This window comes from Notamacropus eugenii, chromosome 1, assembly GCF_028372415.1.
Source record: "Notamacropus eugenii isolate mMacEug1 chromosome 1, mMacEug1.pri_v2, whole genome shotgun sequence".
Classification (NCBI taxonomy): Eukaryota; Metazoa; Chordata; class Mammalia; order Diprotodontia; family Macropodidae; genus Notamacropus; species Notamacropus eugenii.
The window spans coordinates 108,499,685-108,523,623 of NC_092872.1; the positions used below are offsets into that span (position 1 = coordinate 108,499,685).

The following is a 23,939-nucleotide window of genomic DNA, read 5'->3' on the forward strand; positions in this document are numbered from 1 at the left end:
TAAGGTGATGGAGGTAGAGGTAGAACCTGGAAGCAGCAATGAGGAACGAGGAGTATTACAACTCCCTCCCTTCAACCAGTGAGCACAAAGGAATGAATTGAAGGTACTGTACTGTGAAGGGTAATCAAGAAGACTGTCATCAGGAAGAAGCCAGGCTTTAGTACAGTTCATAGGCATTAGCTAATACTAGGAAGAGTGGGAAAGAAAAGATTAGGTTGAAGGGAAACCTGTTACCTATGGAACAGGAATTCCACATGTTACAATGGAACAGCTGGGTGGATTTAGGATGAAATTTTGGAGTAGTGGGATTGAAAGGGATGGTAATAGGAAATCAAGTGATGGTGTTTGGATGATGACTGATAGGGATTCAGAATCACTGGGATATGAAGGGTATGAGCTGGTATGAGAACGTTCATCTTTGAATGGAGGACATTGTTCCTCTTCCCAAAGGAGGCTGGGAAGATTAAGGCTGGAGACAAGTGCAGTACAAAATGGGAGACACAGTTAGATGGAAGGCCCTGTTTCACTATTCAACATCTTTTTGAAGGGTGAAGAGTAAGCAGAAAAAAGGTAGAGCAGGGGATGGAAGTCAAATCTGCCAACAGGAGAAACAAGTCCTGTTCCCTATCAATATTCCTTCCCTCAGTAGTATAATTAGAAATGGACAGACTGAGATTAAAAGCAAGGTTGCTCTTCCACGCTAGATGTTCATCCCATCCCAAATGAGCTATCAGGCTGTCAACAGGATATGGAAATTGCCTCATACTGGCATAGATAGAAGTCAATGATTTGGGGCAGATGGAAGGCACTTAATCCAGTCGTTTACTGCCTTCCCTCAAAGGATATGCTACATCTACAATGAGATAGAAGGCACGGTGTATGGTCTAAAGAACATTTGGCTCCTTTTCTCACTGTCTCACTATGATTCAGCTCTGTTTTCATATTAGAACTTCTCTAAGCGTCAAGGCCCTTTTCACCCTGGAACATCCCTCTGCCAAGCTAGTTCCTTCATCCCAGTGATGAGCTCTTTCCAAGGGCCAAATGTGCTTCTGACTCTCTGGCTTTTACCACCATCCTTCTACACAGGCAAATTCTACCCTACCCTTATTCTGCTTTTAGATGTCATCCTGCAGTGTAAGCTCCTTGAGGACAGGAACTTCCTAATTTTCCTATTACTGTCAAGGATAGCACAATCCTCCAAGTTATTCAAGTTTGCAACCTAGATATCATCCGTAACTCTATGCTCTTTCATTCCCCCATTACCAGTTTTACTGATACTACCTTAGCAGCATTTTTCATATATGCACCTTACTCTTCTCTGATATTATCACCATACTGGTACAGCTCTCATCACCTCATATACAGACTATTGCCATAGTCTTCTGATTGGGATCCCTGCCACGAATCTCTCTACTCCATACCTTACTCAGTTGCCAAAGTAATTTTCCTAAAGTGTGAGTTAGACCATGTCACCACCTGTACTCAGTGGCTCCTTAGTATTGCCAGGATCACATAAAAAATCTACTAACCTTTAAAATCTTTCACAGCCCAGTCCTTTGTGCCTCTCCAGTCTTCTTACACTTTCTCTCTCCGTCTCCTCACTCCCTGTACTCTACAGGTAGTTATTTGGAGTTCCTTGCACAGGACACTCCATCTCAAGGCTCTGCCTTTTACTTCCTGTTCCTCTTGCCTGGAATGCTCTGTTCTTGGTTTTCCTGCCTTCCTTTAAGACTTACAAAAAAATAGGCTACATATTTGTGTTTTCTGTCAGTACTAGATAACATCTTTGCATGTCCAAAGTACAAGCTGGTTTGTTTCGTGGGAAAAAAAAAGGAACTGGAATATACATGTCTGCTCTCAAAGGTATCATAGAAAGTGATGTTAGTGAAAAGAAGAGATAACTGTAGATAACAAAATACCTGAGAGTAAGTATACTTGCCAGGACAAACCCAGGAACTATATGAACATAATTATAAAGAACTTTTTATAAAATAAAGTCAGATTTAAAACAACAAAAATATTAATTGTCTGTGGGTATGAAACAGATAAGGAGAGAGAGAAATCAGTCATGCAACATAAGGGATATGAGTGTTAGGTTTGATTGACTAATTAAGAAGGATCTGGAAGTGAGATCAAGGCAAAACATAAAATATGGCAAACCACAATTAAACACACACACACCCAATTAATCCACAAAAAACTAAACTTATATGAAAGGACCTCTAAGTAAAGGTGTAGAGGTGTGTAAGACTGCCCAACACTATTCTTAGTGTTTTCAGGCAGAGGTGTGTCAAAAGAATTCTTGCTGTCAGGTAAAGTGAGGAAACAAGTGAGATATTAAAGCAAGGAAAGAAAGTAGCTTTTAATCTCAGCTTTTCTCGTTCTGGGTCACTAAGGTTCTGCTCAATTTATTTCTGTCTCATGTGAGGTTTTCTAAGATTAGCTTGTTAAGTAAAGGAACTGAAAAAGCAGGGTGAAACTCTCTCAGGAGTTAGTTGGGGAAGTGGAATCAGGAAAGAGATTTTTCTCTCTGAGTAAAAAATGGCAAGTTTCTTCCTCCCCCTTTGGATGAAACTCAAGCAGCAGCTTTATCCTGATAAAGATCGAGACCAAGTAGCCAGAAGATTACAAGGGCTGATGAGGGAAAGCTAAGGGAGTTTTTTTGTTATTCCAAAGTTTGATGGATTCAGGTTTAATTAAATTCTAAAGTTAAAGTTTGTAGATTATGTTTAAATTAAATCTGGAGGACTGTCTTTGCCACACACAGCCCATATATCTGACATCAGGGCAATGTGTTTAAAATTGCAAATGTAAGGCTTTTTTTTTTTGGTCTTTTAAGACACTATGATCAGGTCTTTTATATCATTACCTTAAATGTAATCACTTTAGGATTTCAGTGATTAGTTTAAAATGTATATTAACAATGTAAAAGCTGTTTTTATAAGTAGTTTTGATGAAGAGAAATACAGCTGCCTTGATTTGTAAATTATTAAGTTAACTCTTTCCAGATTTTAAAAGGTGAAGAGAAGTGGGACAAAAAAGGAGGGTAAGTATGATTTTTAATTTGGAAAACTGTTAATTAGGCAGTCAAGTCTTTTGCAATCTGTTAACGGGGTTTCAGGGTTTTAGAGTAACCAGAACGCCACTCCTGAATTTCAACAGAAGCATAAGCAACTGTATGTCTCTTAAAAGTGCTTGTAATTAAACAAAATCTTAATGGATCTTTTAAAAAAGGATTTGTCCCATAAACTTCTTCCTATATTGGGACTAGGAAGAGACAGTGCAGTTTTCTATTAATAATAGTATTGCAATCTGGAATATGGTTGAAATGTGAAGTTGGGTAGTCTGAGTTTGAAAGATTTAGAAAGAGAGATAAAGGTTTGAGGGAAAATATGAAAAGTAGATAAGTTTTGGGGACAAATGGGAGACATCCCCTGCAAACAGAGCCCATGTGCTCCAAGCCCCTCCCAACAATCCCTGGAGGGTTGCTCTGGGTACCTTTGTCAGGTTCAGAAGATTTAAGCATGTTGAGAGGATGTGTGGAAGTCTGACTTTGTTTTAAGTAGAAAGATTGAGAATGAAAATTTTGTACCTTGATTTGAAAGTCAATAGATAAAGTTAAAGAGGTTTAGGAGGAATCAAAATGGAGGGCACCATGTGTTTTCAATCCCTTCTTTTTATATACTGTCAGTTTAAAATCTTTTGCAGTGGATTAGCTGGAAATAGTGAATCCCATAATATGAAATGCATACAATAAACAGCTCTTACGTAAAATGTCCTAAATAAGTGAAATTATAAATTGAACTTTAAGATTTCAGAACTAGACCCAATGCTTGGGTGGTTAAAGTACAGTGATTTTATTTCAATTAAGAAGAGAAATTTCAAAGGAAAAGAGTTTCAGAATTCAGTCTGTAACCAGTTATAGTTTAAGAGTAAGGTTTGATAATCATCTGGTTAATCATGTCTATCCACCTTTCAGGATAAATCGGTAGGAAAAAGGCCTTATTAAATATAACACTACAAAAATATTGGATATGACAAAGATACTGGTTATTGTGATATTATATAAAATCTTAAATGTTTCCTTGTACTGTTCGATTGTTTAATTATTACTATATTTCACAGCATAAACGTTGCCAGCACATAATTGTTGTACCCTGTTTTTTCAGTCCAAAAACCGGTTTATTACCTTTCATTGCACAGTCATTACATGGTGTAATTGTGTTCATCACTTCACTTAAAAGGCAAACAGAGCAGCAATATATTCATCAGTGGCATATGGATACACATTTATCTCTAGAGCATTGCCAACCCAGAGCCAAGAATTCTCAGAGCAAGTGCATTGTCAGTATTCAATTTTAACATATATTCATGAGTATTCCATGCATCCTAATCTGCACCAAAGAAACTTTAATAATAAATTATTTTAAAGTAATACTGATATATATTTTTTTAAAGTTTTATATAATGATCACACCCTTTTTCATAATTCAGAAAGCTTTTAAGGTTTCTGCCTGGAGAAGCTGACCACACCTTGTCAAGCATTAAGTCAAATTCCTTAAGTCTATTTGCCTGGGTCAGAAAAAAAAAAGGTAGCAGTACAATTTAGAATCTAGTGATATTTTGGCCTAGCACATTTTAAGCTAGCCTGAAGATAACAGGTGTGATTTCCAATTGTTTTGTAAAACTTTATATGTATTGCCTACTATATACAGCTTGAAATTCCCAGGAGGATGGGAATAGGGAGCTGGAATGTTCTTTATCTGATAAATCTTAAAAGTAGAGGCAGGGATTCTACCTCTTTAAGGAAGTAGAGCAAAAGGTTATTTGGAGCTGGAAATTGTGACCACGTGCCTCTTTAAAAAAGAGAAACGTATGAATATATGGATAATCTTTTTCTTTTAAAGTGACTAGAGTACTGGGCCTTAGAAATCAAAATGTTACCATTAAAATTATGTTACCATAAATTTAGATTTGATTTGATTTAAGCCAAAATCTATCCTGAAATAAATAAGACTTGGGTCTGAGAGTTCTCTCCTTATCAGTATTATTATTATGGTAAATTACAAACTAACATGAAAAGATATTTGTTGTTTGATATTAAGAAATTTATTAGCTGTATGACCCCCCCCCCAAAATTACCTTATATCTATTTTCCTCAGTTTACTGTTCCATAAGGAGATAATAATAGACTCTGCCTCCCAGGGTTGTTATGAGGAGCACACGATTATAAAGTGCTTGGCATAGGACAAATGCTATCTGAATATTAACTGTTTTTATTATCTCTTTAATTACATGCAATTGCTTCATACTTGATAATTTTTATATGGGTTTTTAGATTGGTCATTATACAATACCAATGGTGAAGAGATGAATGATTTTCTTTATAAGGTAATTTGGAAATGCTTTCAACTAAATAATGGTTGCCAGATGGGTAATGGGTTTTGCTTCAAACTTTTAAATACATAATATTGCTTAGGATATTGTTATATTTCTAGTTTTCTTATACTGTGTAATTTGGTAAACAATTGCGTTATCTATGTTGTTAGAAAAGCAATTTCTTTTATATCTAGATGTTATCTTTAGAATTGTACTGTTTTTTAAAAAAAGATTTAATAGTCAACCATTCAATCAGCCTTGTTGACTATATGCTGTAATATTCTGAAGAACTGTAATTTAAGAAATTAAAAACTTCAAGTTTTGCCCATATTTAAGAGGAAGTTCAAGTAAAATTATTTGGCTATCACTTATGAAAGTTATGAGATTGTTAAGTATTTACGCAGGTATTTTAAAAAGGAAATTTGGTAATTATACAAAGAAAAGACCTTGTAAGATCTCCTTTGTTAATCTACAAGTTTATTTGGAACCATTTAGTCATAAACTCTTATCAACCTCTGTGAAAGAGTGTTCTATGTTGTGGAATTCCTACTGAGTAAATGGGAATCCTTGCACAAAATGGAAGTGTGATTTTCAAGCCTGTATTATCTAAGAATATATTTATATGCTGATTTGGAGGTTTACAGCATTGGCCAGTGTTGGTTCTCTAGGGTTTTAAGTGAGCTATCACATATTCACATCTATGTGGGATTCCAAAATGTAATTATTTTTCTAAATTTTAAAGTGATGTATTTTAAGATGGAGGAAAAACACTGAGTAAAATTTAAAAGGCTTGGTAAATTTTGTTTTTGTGATAAGGATAATTAAATTAAGTATATTTTTCTGTTTTAGCCTTAGAAAACTGAATCTCCTCCCCATTACAAACACTTTTTGATGACAGGGTACTTAGGAATTTGTGATGATCAGAAATTTATTTTATTTTTATGGCACTTTTAGAATTTATTTATGTTATTTAAAGACATTTCAACTTAGTTCTGATAAATCACAATTTTAAAGATTTATTTATTTTTTTAAAATTTATTTATTTAACTTTTAACATTCATTTTCACAACATTTTGGGTTCCAAATTTTCTCCCAATTTCTCCCCTCCCCCACCCCAAAATGCCAAGCATTCTAATTGCCTCTATCACCAATCTGCCCTCTCTTCTATCATCCCTCCCTTCCCTTATCCCCCATCTTCTCTTTTGTCCTGTAAGGCAAGATAACTTTCTATACCCCATTACCTGTATTTCTTATTGCCTAGTTGCAAGAATAATACTCAACAGTTGTTCCTAAAACTTTGACTTCCAACTTCTTTTCATCCCTCCCTCCCTACCCATTCCCTTTGGGAAGGCAACCAATTCAATATAGGCCATATCTGTGTAGTTTTGCAAATGACTTCCATAACAGTTGTGTTGTATAAGACTAACTATATTTCCCTCCATCCTATCCTGCCCCTCATTGCTTCTATTCTCTCTTTTGATCCTGTCCCTCCCCAAGAGTGTTGACTTCAAATTGCTCCCTCCTCCCATTGCCCTCCCTTCCATCATCCCCCCCACCCTGCTTATCCCCTTCTCCCCCATTTTCCTGTATTGTAAGATAGGTTTTCATACCAAAATGAATGTGCATTTTATTCCTTCCTTTAGTCGAGTGTGATGAGAATAAATTTCATGTTTTTCTTTAACCTCCCCTCTTTTTCCCTCCACTAAAGTCTTTTGCTTGCCTCTTTTATGAGAGATAATTTGCCCCACTCCATTTCTCCTTTCTCCTCCCAATATATTTCTCTCTCACCCCTTAATTTCATTTTTTTAAGATATGATTCCATCCTATTCAGTTCACTCTGTGCTGTGTGTGTGTGTATGTGTGTATGTGTGTGTGTGTGTGTGTGTGTAATCCCACCAACTACCTAGATACTTAAAAAAGTTTCAAGAGTTACAAATATTGTCTTTCCCTGTAAGAATGTAAGCAGTTCAACTTTAGTAAGTCCCTTATGACTTCTCTTTGCTGTTTACCTTTTCATGCTTCTCTTGATTCTTGTGTTTGAAAGTCAAATTTTCTTTTCAGCTCTGGTCTTTTCATCAAGAATGCTTGAAAGTCCCCAATTTCATTGAAAGACCATTTTTTCCCCTGAAGTATTATACTCAGTTTTGCTGGGTAGGTGATTCTTGGTTTTAGTCCTAGTTCCTTTGATTTCTGGAATATCAAATTCCACACCCTTTGATCCCTTAATGTAGAAGCTGCTAGATCTTGTGTTATCCTGATTGTATTTCCACAATACTTGAATTGTTTCTTTCTAGCTGCTTGCAGTATTTTCTCCTTGACCAGGGAACTCTGGAATTTGGCCACAATGTTTCTAGGAGTTTCTCTTTTTGGATCTCTTTCAGGAGATGATTGATGGATTCTTTCAGTATTTATTTTGCCCCCTGGTTCTAGAATCTCAGGGCAGTTTTCCTTGATATTTTCATGAAAGATGATGTCTAGGCTCTTTTTTTGATCATGGCTTTCAGGTAGGCCCATAATTTTTAAATTGTCTCTCCTGGATCTATTTTCCAGGTCAGTTGTTTTTCCAATGAGATATTTCACATTCTCTTCCATTTTTTCATTCTTTTGGTTTTGTTTTGTGATTTCTTGGTTTCTCATAAAGTCATTAGCTTCCATCTGTTCCATTCTAATTTTGAAAGAACTATTTTCTTCAGTGAGCTTTTGAACCTCCTTTTCCATTTGGCTAATTCTGCCTTTTAAAGCATTCTTCTCCTCATTGGCTTTTTGAACCTCTTTTGCCAATAGAGTTAGCCTATTTTTCAAGGTGTTATTTTCTTCGGAATTTTTTTGGATCTCCTTTAGCACGCTGTTGACCCGCTGTTCATGCTTTTCTTGCATCTCTCTCATTTCTCTTCCCAGTTTTTCTTCCACCTCTCTAACTTGATTTTCAAAATCCTTTTTGAGCTCTTCCATGGCCTGAGCCCATTGAATATTTATTTTGGATGTTTGTGATACAAAAGCCTTGACTTTTATATGTTTCTCTGATGGTGAGCATTGTTCTTCCTCATCTGAAAGGATGGGAGAAGATATCTGTTCACCAAGAAAGTAACCCTCTATGGTCTTATTTTTTCCCCTTTTTTGGGGCATTTTTCCCAACCAGTTACTCGACTTTTGGGTGCTTTGTCAAGAGTAGGGTATACTTTGGGAATCTGTAAGATCTCAGTCCCTCTAAGGTGGCACAATCAAGCGTGTACTGGTCTGGGCGCAGAAAGAGATTTTTGTGCCCAGAATCTTAGCAAAGTATCCTCTCCACAGCCACCTGGCCTCCAGTTCTGCCAAGCCAGCACTAGGGGACTAGGATTCAGTCAAGCTGTGGGGGCAGGGCCACCATTCAGTTCCAGACAAAGACCAGCTGCCTCTGGGCTTCTACTCAGGGCTGAGGTAAGACTCAGCTCTTCAGTGCCCCCAGGGGTTTTTAAGCTCCAACAATGAAGTGGTCTGTATGGCTGTGTGGCTGCTGCCTGCTGCTGGAGCTATCGGAAGGCCCTTCTCCCTTCCTGGCTAGTTGATAAAACCCTGTCACTGACCTTTGGCGCCTGTGGGTTGAGGGATCTGAGGACCTTCTGCTGCGACTGGAGATTCTGCCCCCAAGGTGTCCTCCTCCCAAAGTCTTGTCATGCTGGGTTCCGTGTCTGGTGCAACCGACATTTCCCGTGGGCCTTTCAGGTCACCCTGGGCTGGAAATCTCCTCCACTTTGTTGTTCTCTATTTCTGCTGCTTCAGAATTTTTTGAGAGTCCCTCTCTACAGGTATTTTATGGGCTGTGTGGGGAGACCCTGCTTAAGTATGTCTTTCTAGTCCACCATCTTGGCTCTGCTCCTAAATATTTATTTTTGCTTTAAGGTTGAATAAGAAAGAGAGATCTGTCATTTTGGAGGTTTCCAACTAATTTGCTTCATGAAAGTCTAGTGAATATTCTCTTTAACATCAGAATGAGAGTTTATGACCATTTGAACATGGCTAATAACTGAACATGTCTTACTATGTACTATTTTATGAAACATTGTCTGATCTGTTCTCTGTATACAATTTGGGACTTTTATGTTTATATATACCAAACCTGTTGTTATTAAGCACCTTAAAGCGAAACCATTTATATAATGTTAAATGTAGGGGGAAAACATCTACTTCATATGAGTAGCAGTTATAGCAAGATAAGCAGTGGGTTTTTTGTTTTTTGTTTTGGTTTTTTTTTTTATGATGAATCTCTTGACTGCTAGCAATGTGAGATTAGGGTCAAGACTTGGGATCAAGGATATGGGATCTTTGAGAGCTGAATCTTCCTGGAACTCTGATTTTTGGAACTTGCTATTTAAGACCTTATGAGACTGTTAACTGATATATTCTGAATCAAATTCCAGGTAGGATCAACAAGGAATGCTAGTGAGCCAGTGAATCTATGATGCCAGCAACCCTATGGGGTTTTACATGCATGAACTGCAGGTGGAGTTCTCATGGGAAAGGCTAGGAGAGTAACTATTAGAATGACCTGAGGCAGGATTCTCCTGACTCAATTTGCCTAATATGACATTTCCTCTTGAAAATATCCCACCTGGATGACTTTGAGCCTAGTTCAATTCAATTGGCCATGTATCTATATAATGTTTGCCTGGTATTGGCATCAAGTTAGTGAAGCATTGTTCCTTTACTGTACAGTTATGTCCCTATTCCTCTTCTATGGCAAATTTCTATAGTCATGTTGGCTGATCAGTATGAAGACAATAATAAATCTTTATCTCATAGGCTAATATTGGAACACATCTGAGCTATTATAGTAAAATTCAGATATAAGATTTGAGCTATTTGGTCTAGGACTTTAGTCCTATCAATATTCCAAACAACTAACGAATTAAGCATTTAGCCTTGACATCTGTTACTACTATTTCTGTGTAAATTAAGGCCCTTTTTAGGCAAATGATGCAAACACTTGTGAAATCAGTATATAATTCTGTTATGTAGTAAGGTTAATACAATAACTGTATCAGTTCTGTGTTAAGAAAAGGAATACCAGTACAATTAGTTATCTTAGAAGAATAACTTGTGGTCTCTCTTATAAATGTCTTAAAGAGAGATCTACTTTTACTAGGGATTATTCATTTGAAAGTGGGTAGAAGTTGGACATACTTTTATTATAAATAACTCACTTGATATGAATTGTTTTAAAATTAATCACTCAGTGTATTTATGATCCCAGAACTTTTGTTACAACTGAAGTTAATCTGACAACTTTGAAATGAATTCATTTTTCTATTAGAACACATCTTTTTGTAAAAAGTGTTCTGTAATTAATTCCTTAGTGGAATCTCATCCTCCAAATTGGGGAATGAATAATGCCAAGTAGGAATGAATAGTGCCAAATATAAAAATTGGGTTTAATTTTCTGTCTGTAGCTGATTCTGGTCACTTAACTTTGGATCAGTTCATATAAGTCTTTCCAGATTTTTCTGAGAGCACCTTGCTACTGTGTGTGTGTGTGTGTGTGTGTGTGTGTATGTATAATTTCCCCTTTTTTTAATGTCTTTAGGATAAAGATGTAGCAGTAGTATTACTGAGTCAAAGGGTATGTACAGTTTTATAGCCCTTTGGTCATAGTTCAAAATTGCTCTACAGAATGATTAGATCAGTTCACAACTCCGCCATTTTCCTTTTCTGTCATATTAGTCAGTCTGATAGGTGTGAGGCGATACCTCATGGTTGTTTTAATTTGTATTTCTCTAATCACTAGTGATTTAGAGTATTTTTTCTATGACTATAGATAATTTTGATTTCTTTGAAAACTGCGTATTCCTATCCTTTGACCATTTATGAATTGGGTAATGATTTGCATATAAATTTGACTCAGTTCTCTATATATTTGAGAAATGAGGGCTTTATTAGAGATACTTGTTGCAAAAATATTTTCACAGTTTTCTGCTTTGGTTCTAATTTTGGTTGCACTGATTTTATTTATGCAAAAATTTTTAAATTTTATATAATCAAAAGTGTCTATTTTACATTTAGTAATACTCTATTTCTTTTTTGGTCCTAAATTCTTTCCTTACCCAAAGATTGGACAGGGAAACTATTCCATATTCTTTTAATTTGTTGATCTTATTACCCTTATGTATAAATCAGGCATGCATTTTGATCTTATCTTGGTATATGGTGTGAGATGTTGGTCTATACCTGGTTTTTGCCATGCTATTATACAGTTGTCCCAGAAGTTTTTGTCAAGTAATGAGTTTTTGTCTCCAAAGCTAGGATCTTTGGGTTTATCATATACTAGATTACTATTTTCATTTACCATAATGTATGTACCTAATCTTTTCCACTGATCTACCACTTTATTTCTTAGGCAATACCAATTTCTTTTTGATAATTACTGCTTTATAATACAGTTTGAAATCTGCATATAGACAACTTTGTTCACTTTTTTTCACTGATTCCCTTGAAGTCCTTGACCTTTTGCTTTTCCACATGAATTTTGTCACTATTTTTTCTAGCTCTGTAAAATAACTTTTTGATAGTTTGATTGGTGGCACTGGTAAATATATTAATTTAGGCAAAATTGTCATTTTTATTACATTGTCTCAGCCTACCTGTGAGAAATAAGTATTTTTACAGTTGTTTAGATCTGACTATATTTGTGTGAAGAGTGATTTGTAATTTTGTTCATATTTTTTCTGGGCTTGTCCTGGCAGGTAGGTTCCTGTGGTACAGTGAATACAGCACCAGTGCAGGAGTCAGGAGGACCTGAGTTCAAATGTCACCTCAGACACTTGACACTTACTACCTGTGTGACCTTGGGCAAGTCACTTAACCCCAACTTCCTCATCCTGAGTCCTATCCAGTCATTCTGATGAATATCTGGTCACTAGATTCAGATGCCTCTGGAGGAGAAGTGAGACTGGTGACCTGCACAACCCTCCCTTATTCAAAAACAAAGTCAAGTGCAAGTCATGCCATCATTTCTCTGATGGCATGGTCTTCTTTGGCAATGAAGGACAAACACACACACACAAACTCCTAGTATTTTAAATGGAACTGCTCTTTCTCTCTCTTACTGCTGGAATTTGTTGGTAATATATAGAAATGTTGATGATTTATTATTATTTCCAGGAATTCCAATGTGGCCTTTAATTGGGAATTTTTAATTAGTCCTTTTTCTAGTTTTTTTAGTTGCATGACCAATTCATTGATCTACTTTTTCCTTATTTTACTGGTCTGTCTGTGTTTGTCCCTCATTTTTGAAGACCATGACATCAGAGAAATGATGATATGATTTGCACTTGACTTTGTTTGGATGGAGGGAAGACTGTGCAAGGTCACCAACCTCACTTTCTCCTCCTGAGACATCTGAGTCCAGTGACCACATATTCATCAGGATGACTGGAGATGGTCCAGGATGCAACAGGACATCTTGTCATTTTTAGGCTGGCCTTTTCAGAGATACACATTTTTTCCTATGTATTATTTTGGCTGTATTCCATAAATTTTTTATGTTTTCTCATCTTTAATTAAATTATCTGTTTGAATGATATTTGAATTGGTTCTTTTTGGCTGCTTGCAGTACTTTCTCTTTGATCTCTGAGCTCTGCAATTTGGCTGTGCTGTTCCTGGGAGTTTTCATTTTCTTTCAAGCGGTGATTGGTGAATTCTTTTGGTTTCTATTTTGCCCTTTGGTTCTAGGTTATCAGAGTAGTTTTCCTTGAAAATTTCTTGAAAGATGTTATCCAGGCTTGTTTTTTTTATCATGTCTTTCTATTTTCCAGGTCAGTTGTTTTTTCCAGTGAGAAATTTCATATTTTCTTCTATTTTTTATTCTTTTGATTGTGTTTTTAACATATCTTGATGTCTCATGGAGTTATTAGCTTACACTTGCCCAATTCTGCTTTCTAAGCAATTATTTTCTTTATTGTCCTCTTTTACTTCCTTTTCCACTTGGCCAATTCTATTTTTTAAGGAGTTATCTTCATCAATGAATTTTGTATGTCTTTTCCCATGCTTTTGACTCTTTTTTCATACTTCCCTTGCATTACTCATTTCTTTTCCCATTTTTCTTCTAATTCTCTAATTTGCTTTTTAAGATCCTTTTTGAAATGCTAGGAAAGGTGACCTAGCCATACTGGATCTTCACTTCTAGTATAAAGCAGCAATCATCAAAAGTACTTGGTACTAAAATAGAGGAGTAGATCAGTGGAATAGGATAGGTACACAAGACACAGCAGTCAATGATTATAGCAATCTACTGTTTGACAAATCCAAAGACCCCACCTTCTGGGATAAGAACTCACTATTTGACAAAAACTTCTGGGAAAGCTGGAAAATTGCATAGCAGAAACTAGGCATGGACCAATGTCTGACAACATATACCAAAAATAAAGTTCAAATGGGTACACAATTTAGATATAAAGGCTGATACTATAAACAAACTGGGGGAGCAAGGAATAGTTTATATGTCAGATTTATGGAGAATGGAGGAAATTTATGACAAAAAAAGAGATAGAGGACATTTTTGAAATGCAAAATGGATAATTTTAATTACATTAAATTGAAAAGTTTTTGCACAAAGCCAATGCAACCAAGATTAGGAGGGAGGCAGAAAACTGGGAAAGAATTTTTACAACTAGTGTCTAACATAAAAGCCTCATTTCTAAAATATATAGAGAACTGAGTCAAATGGTATCAGTGGATGGAAATCAGTGAATTTAATTCAGAAAATTATTACAGATACTACTGTGGGCAAGAACTCTTTAGAAGAAATGGAGTAGCCCTCACAGTCAGTAAAAAGGTGAGTTCAGGTATAATCTCAGAAATGACAGAATAATATATGTTTGAATCCAAGGCAAATCATTAAAAATCACAGTAATACAAATCTATGCTGCAACCCCTGATGCCCATGAGGCCAAAGTAGATGAGTTCTATGAAGACCTACATCTTGTAGAAATAACACCATAAAAGTATGTCACATTAATTATAGGGGATTGGAATGCTAAAGTAGGAAATCAAAAGATAATTGGAATAATAGACAAGTTTGGCCTCAGAGTACAAAATGAAGCAGGGTAGAGAATAATAGAGTTTTGTCAAGATAACTTCATAACAAACACTCTTTTCAGCAACCCAGAAATTGGCTCTATACATGGACACCATCAGATGGTCAATATTGAAATCAGATTGTTCATATACTTTGCAGCCAAACGTGGACAAGCTTCATACAGTCAATTAAAAAAAAAAAAACCCAGAGTTGACTGTAGCTCAGACTATGAGCTTCTTATTGCAAAATTCAGATTTAAAGGGAAGAAAGCAGGGAAAAGCATCAAATCATATAGGTATGACTTAAATAATATCCTTTATAAATATGAAGTAGAAGTGATGAATAGATTTAAGAGATTATATCTGGTGGAGTGCCTGAAGAACTATGGACAGAGAATCACAACATTGTATAGGAAGCAGCAACAAAAAATATTCCCAAGGAAAATGGCTGTCTGATGAGGCTATACAAATAGCTGAAGAAAGAAGGAAAGCAAAAGGAAAAGAAGAAAGGGAAAGATATTCCCAACTGAATTCAAAATTCCAGAAAATAGCAAAGAGAGATAAGGTTTTCTTAAATGAGAAATGCAAAGAAATAGGGAAAAAACACAATAGAATGGTAAAGACTTGACATCTCTTCAAGAAAATTAGAGCTTTCAAGGGAACATTTAACATAAAAATGGGCATGATAAAAGACAAATATGATGGGGACTTAACAGAATTAGAAGTGATTAAGAAGATTTGATGGGAATATACAGATGAACTATAAAAGAAAAAACCTGACAGCAACAATAACCATGATGGTGTGGTTTCTGATCTAGAGCCAGATATCCTGGAGAATGAAGTTAAGTGGACCTTAGGAAACATTGCTAACAATAAGGCTTGTGGAAGTGATGGAATTCCAGCTGAGCTACTTAAAATCCTAAAATATGATGCTGTTGGAGTGCTGCACTCAATATACCAGTAAATTTGGAAAACTCAACAGTGACACTCAGAAAAGCTCAGTTTACATTCCAATCCTAAAGAAGGACAATGCCAAAGAACATCCAAATTACCAAACAATTGCATTCATTTCATTCTCCAGCAAGGTTATGCATTAGATTCTGCAAGCTAGGCTTCAGCAATATACAACTAAGAATTACCAGAGGAACAGGCTGGTTTTCAAAGAAGTGGAGGAACTGGAGTGATCTTGCCAATTGCCAACATTCCCTGGATTATGGAGAGAGCAAGGGAGTTCCATAAAACAGCTAGTTTTCTATCATTGACTTTACTAAAATCTTTAACTCTGATGATGACAACAAAATGTGGCAAACCCTCAAAGAAATGGGAGTACTAGATTACCTTACTTGTATTGTGAGGAACCAGTGTGCAGGTTAAGAAGCAACAGTTAGGACAGAACATGGAACGACTGATTGGTTTAAGATTGAGAAATAATTACAATATGGTGTATGTTGTCACCTAATTTATTTAACTTAAACGAAAATGCCAGTCTGGACAAATCAAAAACCAGAATTAAGGTTGCCAGGAGAAATTCCAAAAATATCAGATATGCGAATCATTTCAATATGATGGAAGAAGGATTGATCAACTTGATGAGGGTGAAAGAAGAGAGCACAAAGCCTGGCTTGAAGTTTAACAGCAAAAAAACCTTAGATCTTAGGAACTAGTCCTATCATTTCCTAGCAAATAGAAGGAGAAAAAATAAATGGAAGCAGTATAAGATTTTATATTCTTGGGTTCAAATATCATTGCAGGTGGTGACGGCAGCCATGAAATTAAAAGACATTTGATACTTAGAAGGAAAGCCAAGGTAAATCTGGACAGCACAGTAAAAAACAGAGACATCACTTTGTTAACAAAGGTCTGTGTAGTCAAAGATGTGGTTTTTCCAGTAGCAATATATGGCTGAGAGAGTGGGACAGTAAGGAAAGCTGAGAACTACAGCATCAACACTTTCAGGTTTTGGTGCTAGAGAACACTTTTATGTGTGTGTTCATCCTTCGCTGCAGAAGAAGACCATGCCATCAGAGAAATAATGACATGACTTGCACCTGACTTTGTTTTGAGTGAGGGAGGGCTGAGCAGGTCACCAGTCTCACTTCTCCTCCAGAGCCATCTGAATCCAGTGCCTAGATATTCATCAGGATGGCTGGAGATGACCCAGGATGAGGCAATTGGGGTTAAGTGACTTGCCCAAGGTCACACAGCTAGTGAGTGTCAAGTGTCTGAGGTAAGATTTGAACTCAGGTCCTCCTGTCTCCTGCACTGGTACTCTATCCACTGCACCACCTAGCTTCAATCAGTCAATACTTAAAGAAATTAATTCAGATTATTTATTGAAAGGCATCTAGGTGACATAGTGGATAGAGCACAGGACCTAAAGTCAGGAAAATTTATTTTCCTGAGTTCAAATCTGGCCTCAGACAATTGCTAGCTACGTAAACCAGGGCAAGTCCCTTAACCCTGTTTTCCTAAGTTCCTCATCTACTAAATGAGCTGGAGAAGGAAATGGCAAAGCATTCCAGTATCTTTGCCAGGAAAACACCAAATGGTATCATAAAGGGCCAGACACAACTGAAACCACTGAACAACAACATTTCACCATTCCACACTGCTCCTCAAACTTGCTGTGATATGACTGCCCACCCAGCAGGACGGCCCTGATGACAGTACAATTTGACGGTTTGCTTGTTTGCTTCTAATCATTGACCTCTTCAGAGTTTTTCTTTCTCTCTATCATGGCAGGTTCCAACGGACCCTCATCTTTACCATCCCAGGAAGAAATAGACAAAAGATAATAGTCGGTATCATGCTAATGTGGAGCTTGGTGGGTATGAGAAAATGGAAAAAAATGTCACTGTCTGAAGCTGGTCCACATTGCTCAAACCTCAAAGCGGAAAAAACAAACAAGTAACACAAGTAGAAGAAATCATTGTTCATCTGACTCGTACTGGTTAGGCAACAATGGGCAAGCTACTAAACCTCTCAGGCCCCTAGGCAACTCTAAGACTAGAGGTTAAAGAGGAGTAGAGTTCTCCATACAGACGAAATCTCACGTCCAGAACAACAAAAACAAAAGGGCAAACCATGGCTTCCTCATGACGTTTCATAAGTGCATGTGGAAGGCAGGCTACTGAAACACTTATTTCTGGGTCTAAATTTCCTTACATGTAAAACAAGAGGACTGGATTAAATCATCTCTAATGTCCCTAATCAATGAATCAATCAGTAAGCATATATTAAGTGTTTATTACGTGCCATAGTGAAAGACCAAAATTAAGTGCGTGCTGCCCGTAAGAAGCTTGAATTCTGTTGGGGGAGACACATGAACATGTATATATACAATAAATACATGGTAAATTTGTGGGGGTAAACTGAGGCCATCAGGAAAGGCTTCATGTACAAGTTGGGACGTAAGCCAAGTTTTAAAGGAAGGAAGACATTCTAAGAGGAAGTTTAGGAAGAGCGTACATTCCCAAGCACAGGGTATAGCCAGCTAATGCAAGGAAAAGGGAGAGAGAAAGATACATGAGAATAGAAATAACACTAGTTTAGCTGGATGATAAAGACCAGGAAAAGGAGGCGAGGTGGGTGTGAGGAGAACATTCAGAGGTCAGGCCACTGGTTGGAGAAAATGCCAAGAAAAGGGAAAAGAAATAAAACTATTGAAGGGTACTTTATCGGAGAAAAGACACTTCCTCCCTTCCTTTCTGATGGGGAGGAACAATGCTTGCCATCAGGCAAAGACACAGAAATCGAGGATTCTGTGTCCCAGCCCACCCAATGGGCTCGGGACATGGAAAAGCTCAAGAGGAATTTTGAAAATCAAGTTAGAGAGGTGGAGGAAAGACTGGGAAGGGAAATGAGAGGGATGAGGGAGAAGCATGAAAAGCAGATCAGCTCCCTGCTAAAGGAGAACCAAAAAAATCTTGAAGAAATTGGCACCTTGAGAACTAGCCTAACTCAGCTGGCAAGGGAGGTGCAAGGGGCCAATGAGGAGAAGAATGCTTTCAAAAGCAGAATTAACCAAATGGAAAAGGAGATTCAAAAGCTCACTGAAGAAAATAGATCTTTCAAAACTGGAATGGTACGGATGGACGCTAAGGACTTTTCGAGAAAGACAGATATCTCAGAACATACCGCGCAGATTCGAAAAATGGAAGATAATGTGAAATATCTTATTGGAAAAACAACTGACCTGGAAAATAGAATCAGGAGAGACAATGTAAAAATTCTGGGACTACCTGAAAACCATGATCAAACGAAGAGCCTAGACATCATCTTCCATGAAATTATCAAGGAAAACTGCCCTGAGATTCTAGAACCAGAAGGCAAAATAAATATTCAAGGAATCCGCAGAACTCCGCATGAAAGAGATCCAAAAAGAGAAACTCCTAGGAGCATTGTGGCCAAATTCCAGAATTCCCAGGTGAAAGAGAAAATATTGAAAGCAGCTAGAAAGAAACAATTCAAGTATTGTGGAAATACAATCAGGATAACACAAGATCTAGCAGCCTCTACATTAAGGGATCGAAGGGCATGGAATAGGATATTCCAGAAATCAAAGGAACTAGGACTAAAACCAAGAATCACCTACCCAGCAAAACTGAGTATAATACTTCAGGGGAAAAAATTGTCTTTCAATGAAATAGAAGACTTTCAAATTTTCCTGATGAAAAGACCAGAGCTGGAAAGAAAATTTGACTTTCTAACACAAGAATGAAGAGAACCATGAAAAGGCGAACAGCAAAGAGAAATCATAAGGGACTTACTAAAGTTGAACTGTTTACATTCCTACATGGAAAGACAATATTTATAACTCTTGAAACATTTCAGTATCTGGGCAATGGGTGGGAGTACACACACACACACATGCACACACGCACACATACATAGAGACAGAGTGCACAGAGTGAATTGAAGAGGATGAGATTATACATTTAAAAAAAATGAAATCAAGCAGTGAGAGAGAAATATTGGGAGGAGAAAGGGAGAAGTTATATGGGGCAAATTATCTCTCATAAAAGAGGCAAGCAAAAGACTTATTAGTGGTGGGATAAAGAGGGGAGGCAAGAGAAAAACATGAGGTCTACTCTCATCACATTCCACTAAAGGAAAGAATATAATGCACACTCATTTTGATAGGAAAACCTATCTCATAATACAGGAGAGTGGGGGACAGGGGCACAAGCAGGGTGGGGGGGAGGATGGAGGGGAGGGCATGGGGAGGAGAATGCAATACGAGGTCAACACTCATGGGGAGGGAAAGGACCATAAGAAAACAGAAGTAAAGGGGGACAGGATAGGATGGAGGGAAATATAGTTAGTCCTTTACAACACAACTAGTATGGAAATCATTTGCAAAACTAAACAGATATGGCCTATATTGAATTGCCTGTCTTTCAAGGGGAAGGGGTGGAGAGGGAGGGAGCTAAGGAGGTTGGAACTCAAAGTGTTAGGACCAAATGTAATGTTCTTACCACTGGGTAACAAGAAATACAGGTTAAGGGGTCAAGAAAGCTATCTGGTCCTACAGGACAAAAGAGAAGACGGAGACAAGGGCAGGGAGGGAGGATAGAGGAGAGAGCAGATAGGTCACAGGGGCAATTAGAAAGCTCGGGTTTGGGGGGGGGAGGGGATAAAAGGGGAGAAAATTTGTAACCCAAAATTGTGTGAAAATAAATGTTAAAAATTAATAATAATAAAAAAAAAGACCAGGAAAGATCATGGAAAATAAGGTTGGGAAGGCAGGTTAAGGCCAGGTTGGGAAGGGCTAAAAGATAAAACTCCCATAGACAGGAACTTATCCAGGATCCTCCAGATCCTGTAGGCAACAAGGAAAAACTGGGGTATACTAAGGAGTTGAGCAACCTGGTTAGATCTGAACTTTAGGAAAATCACTTTGGAAGGATAGATTGGATAGAGAAGAGTCTTGGGGCATTGAGACCAATACAGAGACAACTTCAGATGATAAACTGAACAATGTGGATGGCCATGTGAGTGGAGAGGAGATTAGTGAAAGAGATGCTGTGGAGGTAAAAATAACAAGACCTGGAAACTAACTGAATGTGGTGGATGAAGGAGTGTTAAAAATGATGCCAAGGTTGTGAACCTGTGTGACTAGAAGGATGGTAGTGTCTTCAAAATGAGTAAATGTAATTAATTTGGTTCACTTTTTATTTTCTTTATTCTATATTGATTCAGCACAAAATGAAAAGAGTAGAATAAGCCTGAATTTTATTTTGTTTTCTGGAAAAAGGTAGGAATAAGCTCCTCTAAAGCTATGATTCATGATATATCTATACATTTAATAATTCAGTTCCAATATTGTATTTTACATTTTACCTTTTGGTGTGGGAATAGGGTTGTCAGGTCCATCCAATTGTCCCAAAGGGTCATTTGTATCAGGAATTTCCATTTCACCTAAATTAAAAGAATATATATATTTTAAATTAATTTTATTTTTGTGTCACTTTCTTCTTTCTTTCAAAAAATTCATCTATTGAAAAAGTTTATTTATCATCATCATCAAACATGTATTAAGTTCATACTATGCACAAGGCGATGTGCTTACAACTGGAGACCTTTAGAAGCATTAGATTAAAACTCTGTCGCACCAAACAATAGAGTTAAAATAATTCCTATCAGACATCAGAATTGGTGGTTTTGACATTTAAATTTCAGAAGTTTGCCCGAGAACATCTTTACATCAAGTAGCATTTTGTTCTGATTGTTTAGATCCACCATCTTTCCTTCTTTACCTATCCCCCTAATTACAATGATATATTAGAACTAACCACCTGAAGAGATGGCAAACACCCATCAGTGAAATTGATAGCTCTCCTCAGGTGAATGCAATTACTATATGCAAAGCTCTATTTAGTTTACTTTTATCATTGATGACACACATCCTATATGTGGCACATCTTTACAAATATCCAAAGCACATCAAAATGAAAACACTCAAAGTATGACTATTGTATAAAGATCCTTTCATCAATTACACATTAAATTTAATTAGAAATCATATTTTCTCTTTTAATTTGGAAAAATGAACTTGCCTATATTTTCTTCCAGGATTTCTCACCCTAAAATAAAGCATTTTGTCTTTATTTCCTAACTTATAAAACAGCATCCAAAAGGTCCTTCAGCCTGTAAAGAGTAGACAGTGTTCCTGCCACCAATTCTGATACTCTTAATTTGCTCCATGTTCTCCAGTTTCTTAAAAATTCAGTTGGATTTCAAGAAATAATTTAACATTCATACAGAAAGGTTGAATTTTAAGACCCAGGGCCTGTTCCATTTGGTAACTGAACAGAAGCTACAATTTCATTAATAAAATGGGCTGTAGTACATCTAGATGCTTTCAGACACTTGAACTTAATTAGGAATTGCAGGGTCTAAAACGAACTTGTAGGTAATTTTCAAACAGGTCTGGGTACATGGAGAATTCACATTCACCAATGCTAATTTCTCTAATTAATTCTCTAACTTCTCTCAGCCATTAAAAAAAATTCCTAAATCATCATGCTAAGAGAATTGTAAGTAATTATATGCAACCAATGCATTTAACTTATCCTCCAATATTCCCAGAAAAATCAAACAAAATCAAGAAAAGAATTCAGATACTCTTCAGATCTTTTGCTACATTTTATGAGGTTTACCCTGATTTCCTGCAGGTTTCAGATTGATGAACAAATGCTCATGTTTATGACTGCTTAGGATACCATGTTGCTCACTACAGGTCAACCTGTGAACAGAGTGCTTGGAGTGCAGAAGACTTCACTTCAAAGCTAATCCCTCGTAGCCATGTGACCATGAGTTAATCACTTAAATGATATCAAGCTCAATTTCCTCATCTCTAAAATGGAGAGTAACAGCCCACCTGTTTATTGAGGGGCACAATAATCTATATGCAAAACAGTTTACAAACTTTAGATAGCTGTATAAATGCTAGAGATTAACATACACACACGTGTAACTCAAAGAAAAACAAACTAGTTGTGTTCTCATTGTTGGAAATATTCATGCTCTGTCAAGTCATTGTGTCTGATTTTACAATAAAACTTTTGTATACATTTGTAACATATGAACTGCATTAGATGAGACCAAGAGGAGGCAAAATATCTAACTTGTTAAGTAGGTATTAATAGGCAGCTAAAATTTCCTTAATATACTCAAGACTGAAATGGATCTCATTGAATTGGGAGTTCCCTATAATAATTAGAATTACAAACTCTCCCTGGTAATACTCTCACTATCCCAGTGATCCTGAACTTCCAGCTGTCATCATTTAAGCTATATTCTATCCCTTATTCCCATTCCTCTCAATCCAAACTCCCCAACATTCCATTTCAAAATTACTCACACCCCTTCCTCTGTGCCTGTTTTACCAGAACTATATTTCAAGAAATCATAAATGAAACCTACACAAGAAAAAGAGTTAGTTATCCCAGCTTTTTTTTAAAAAAAAAAGATAAACAAAAATTTTCAAAATTTCTATTTCCCAAATGCTAAGATAGCTTACAAAGAATAAGTGACCAAAAATTATATTCCTTTGGATAGAACACCCACATGGTAAAGGGTTTGACTTTCCACATGGATCACATGTGATGAAGTAAAAAGGAGAAAAAGGAAGAGGAGAAGGAAGAGGATGTGAGGAAAGAGGATGTGAAAAAGAGGATGTGATGAAGAAGGAGGAGGAGAAGGAGGAGGAGGAGGAGGAAAGAAGAAGAAGCAGAAGAGAGAAGAAGAAGAAGCAGCAGAAGCAGCTTTGCAGGCAGGCATTTTGATTTTGTTGTCCTCTTATGAGTTTGTTTTGATCTTCCCTGTCACCATAGTAACTTTCTATGGTCAGAGCTTTTACTGTTTTGTTTTTTGCTCATTTTCCAGCCTATTTCATGACTTTTATAGTTGAGCTCTGCTCCTAGGGCACAGAGGTCACTGTCCCAAGCTTCTTGTGCTGGGTCCTCAAATTTGGTTGCTGGCTTGCTGCTCAGGCTGGCAGTTTACTCATGGTGCTGCAGTCACTTGGCCTAGTCCTACCTGTTGCTCTGGGGATTCCAGGGCTAGCAGTTCCCCTGATGCACTGGGCCTGGAAACCTTGCTGTTGGCCCTCTTTGCTGCTGGTCTGACAAGCCAGAACCCCTGGGCCTTGGTTGCTGATCTGTGCTGGGGGGAGGGACCTGCCTCTGCCTTGCCTAGACACCTTTGTGCTGGGCTGCACTCCTCTTTTATCCAAGTGAGACAGATCTTTCCTACAATCCTTCTAAATTATCCTAGGGTGGAAAAGTATTTGACCCCATCTTTTTGTGGGTTCCATCACTCCAGAATTTGTTTTGAAGCTTGATTAAAAGTTGTTTTGAGGGAAATTGGGGAGAACTCTGGGAACTTCCTGTCTTTTCTTCGGCTCTGCCTCTGTCTTCAAGTATTTGAAGGATTGTGATGTAGAAGAGAAATTAGTTGATCAAGAATCTGAAGAGGAAGCAAGCTGCTGAGGCAAAACATTTTAG

General features: G+C 37.1%; 1 protein-coding gene across 3 annotated transcripts in view; it reads right to left on the reverse strand.

The window, feature by feature from the left end:
* Positions 1-23,939, reverse strand: part of ROR2 (receptor tyrosine kinase like orphan receptor 2) — a 320,282-nt gene that overhangs the window by 58,696 nt on the left and 237,647 nt on the right. For all 3 annotated transcript variants that reach the window (XR_011967618.1, XM_072611895.1, XM_072611903.1), the window contains exon 2: positions 20,773-20,850. Coding sequence is in view for 2 of the 3 variants with exons in the window: in XM_072611895.1 (XP_072467996.1) it covers positions 20,773-20,850 (78 nt within the window). In the remaining variant the exon portion in view is untranslated. The remainder of the gene's footprint in view (positions 1-20,772; positions 20,851-23,939) is intronic.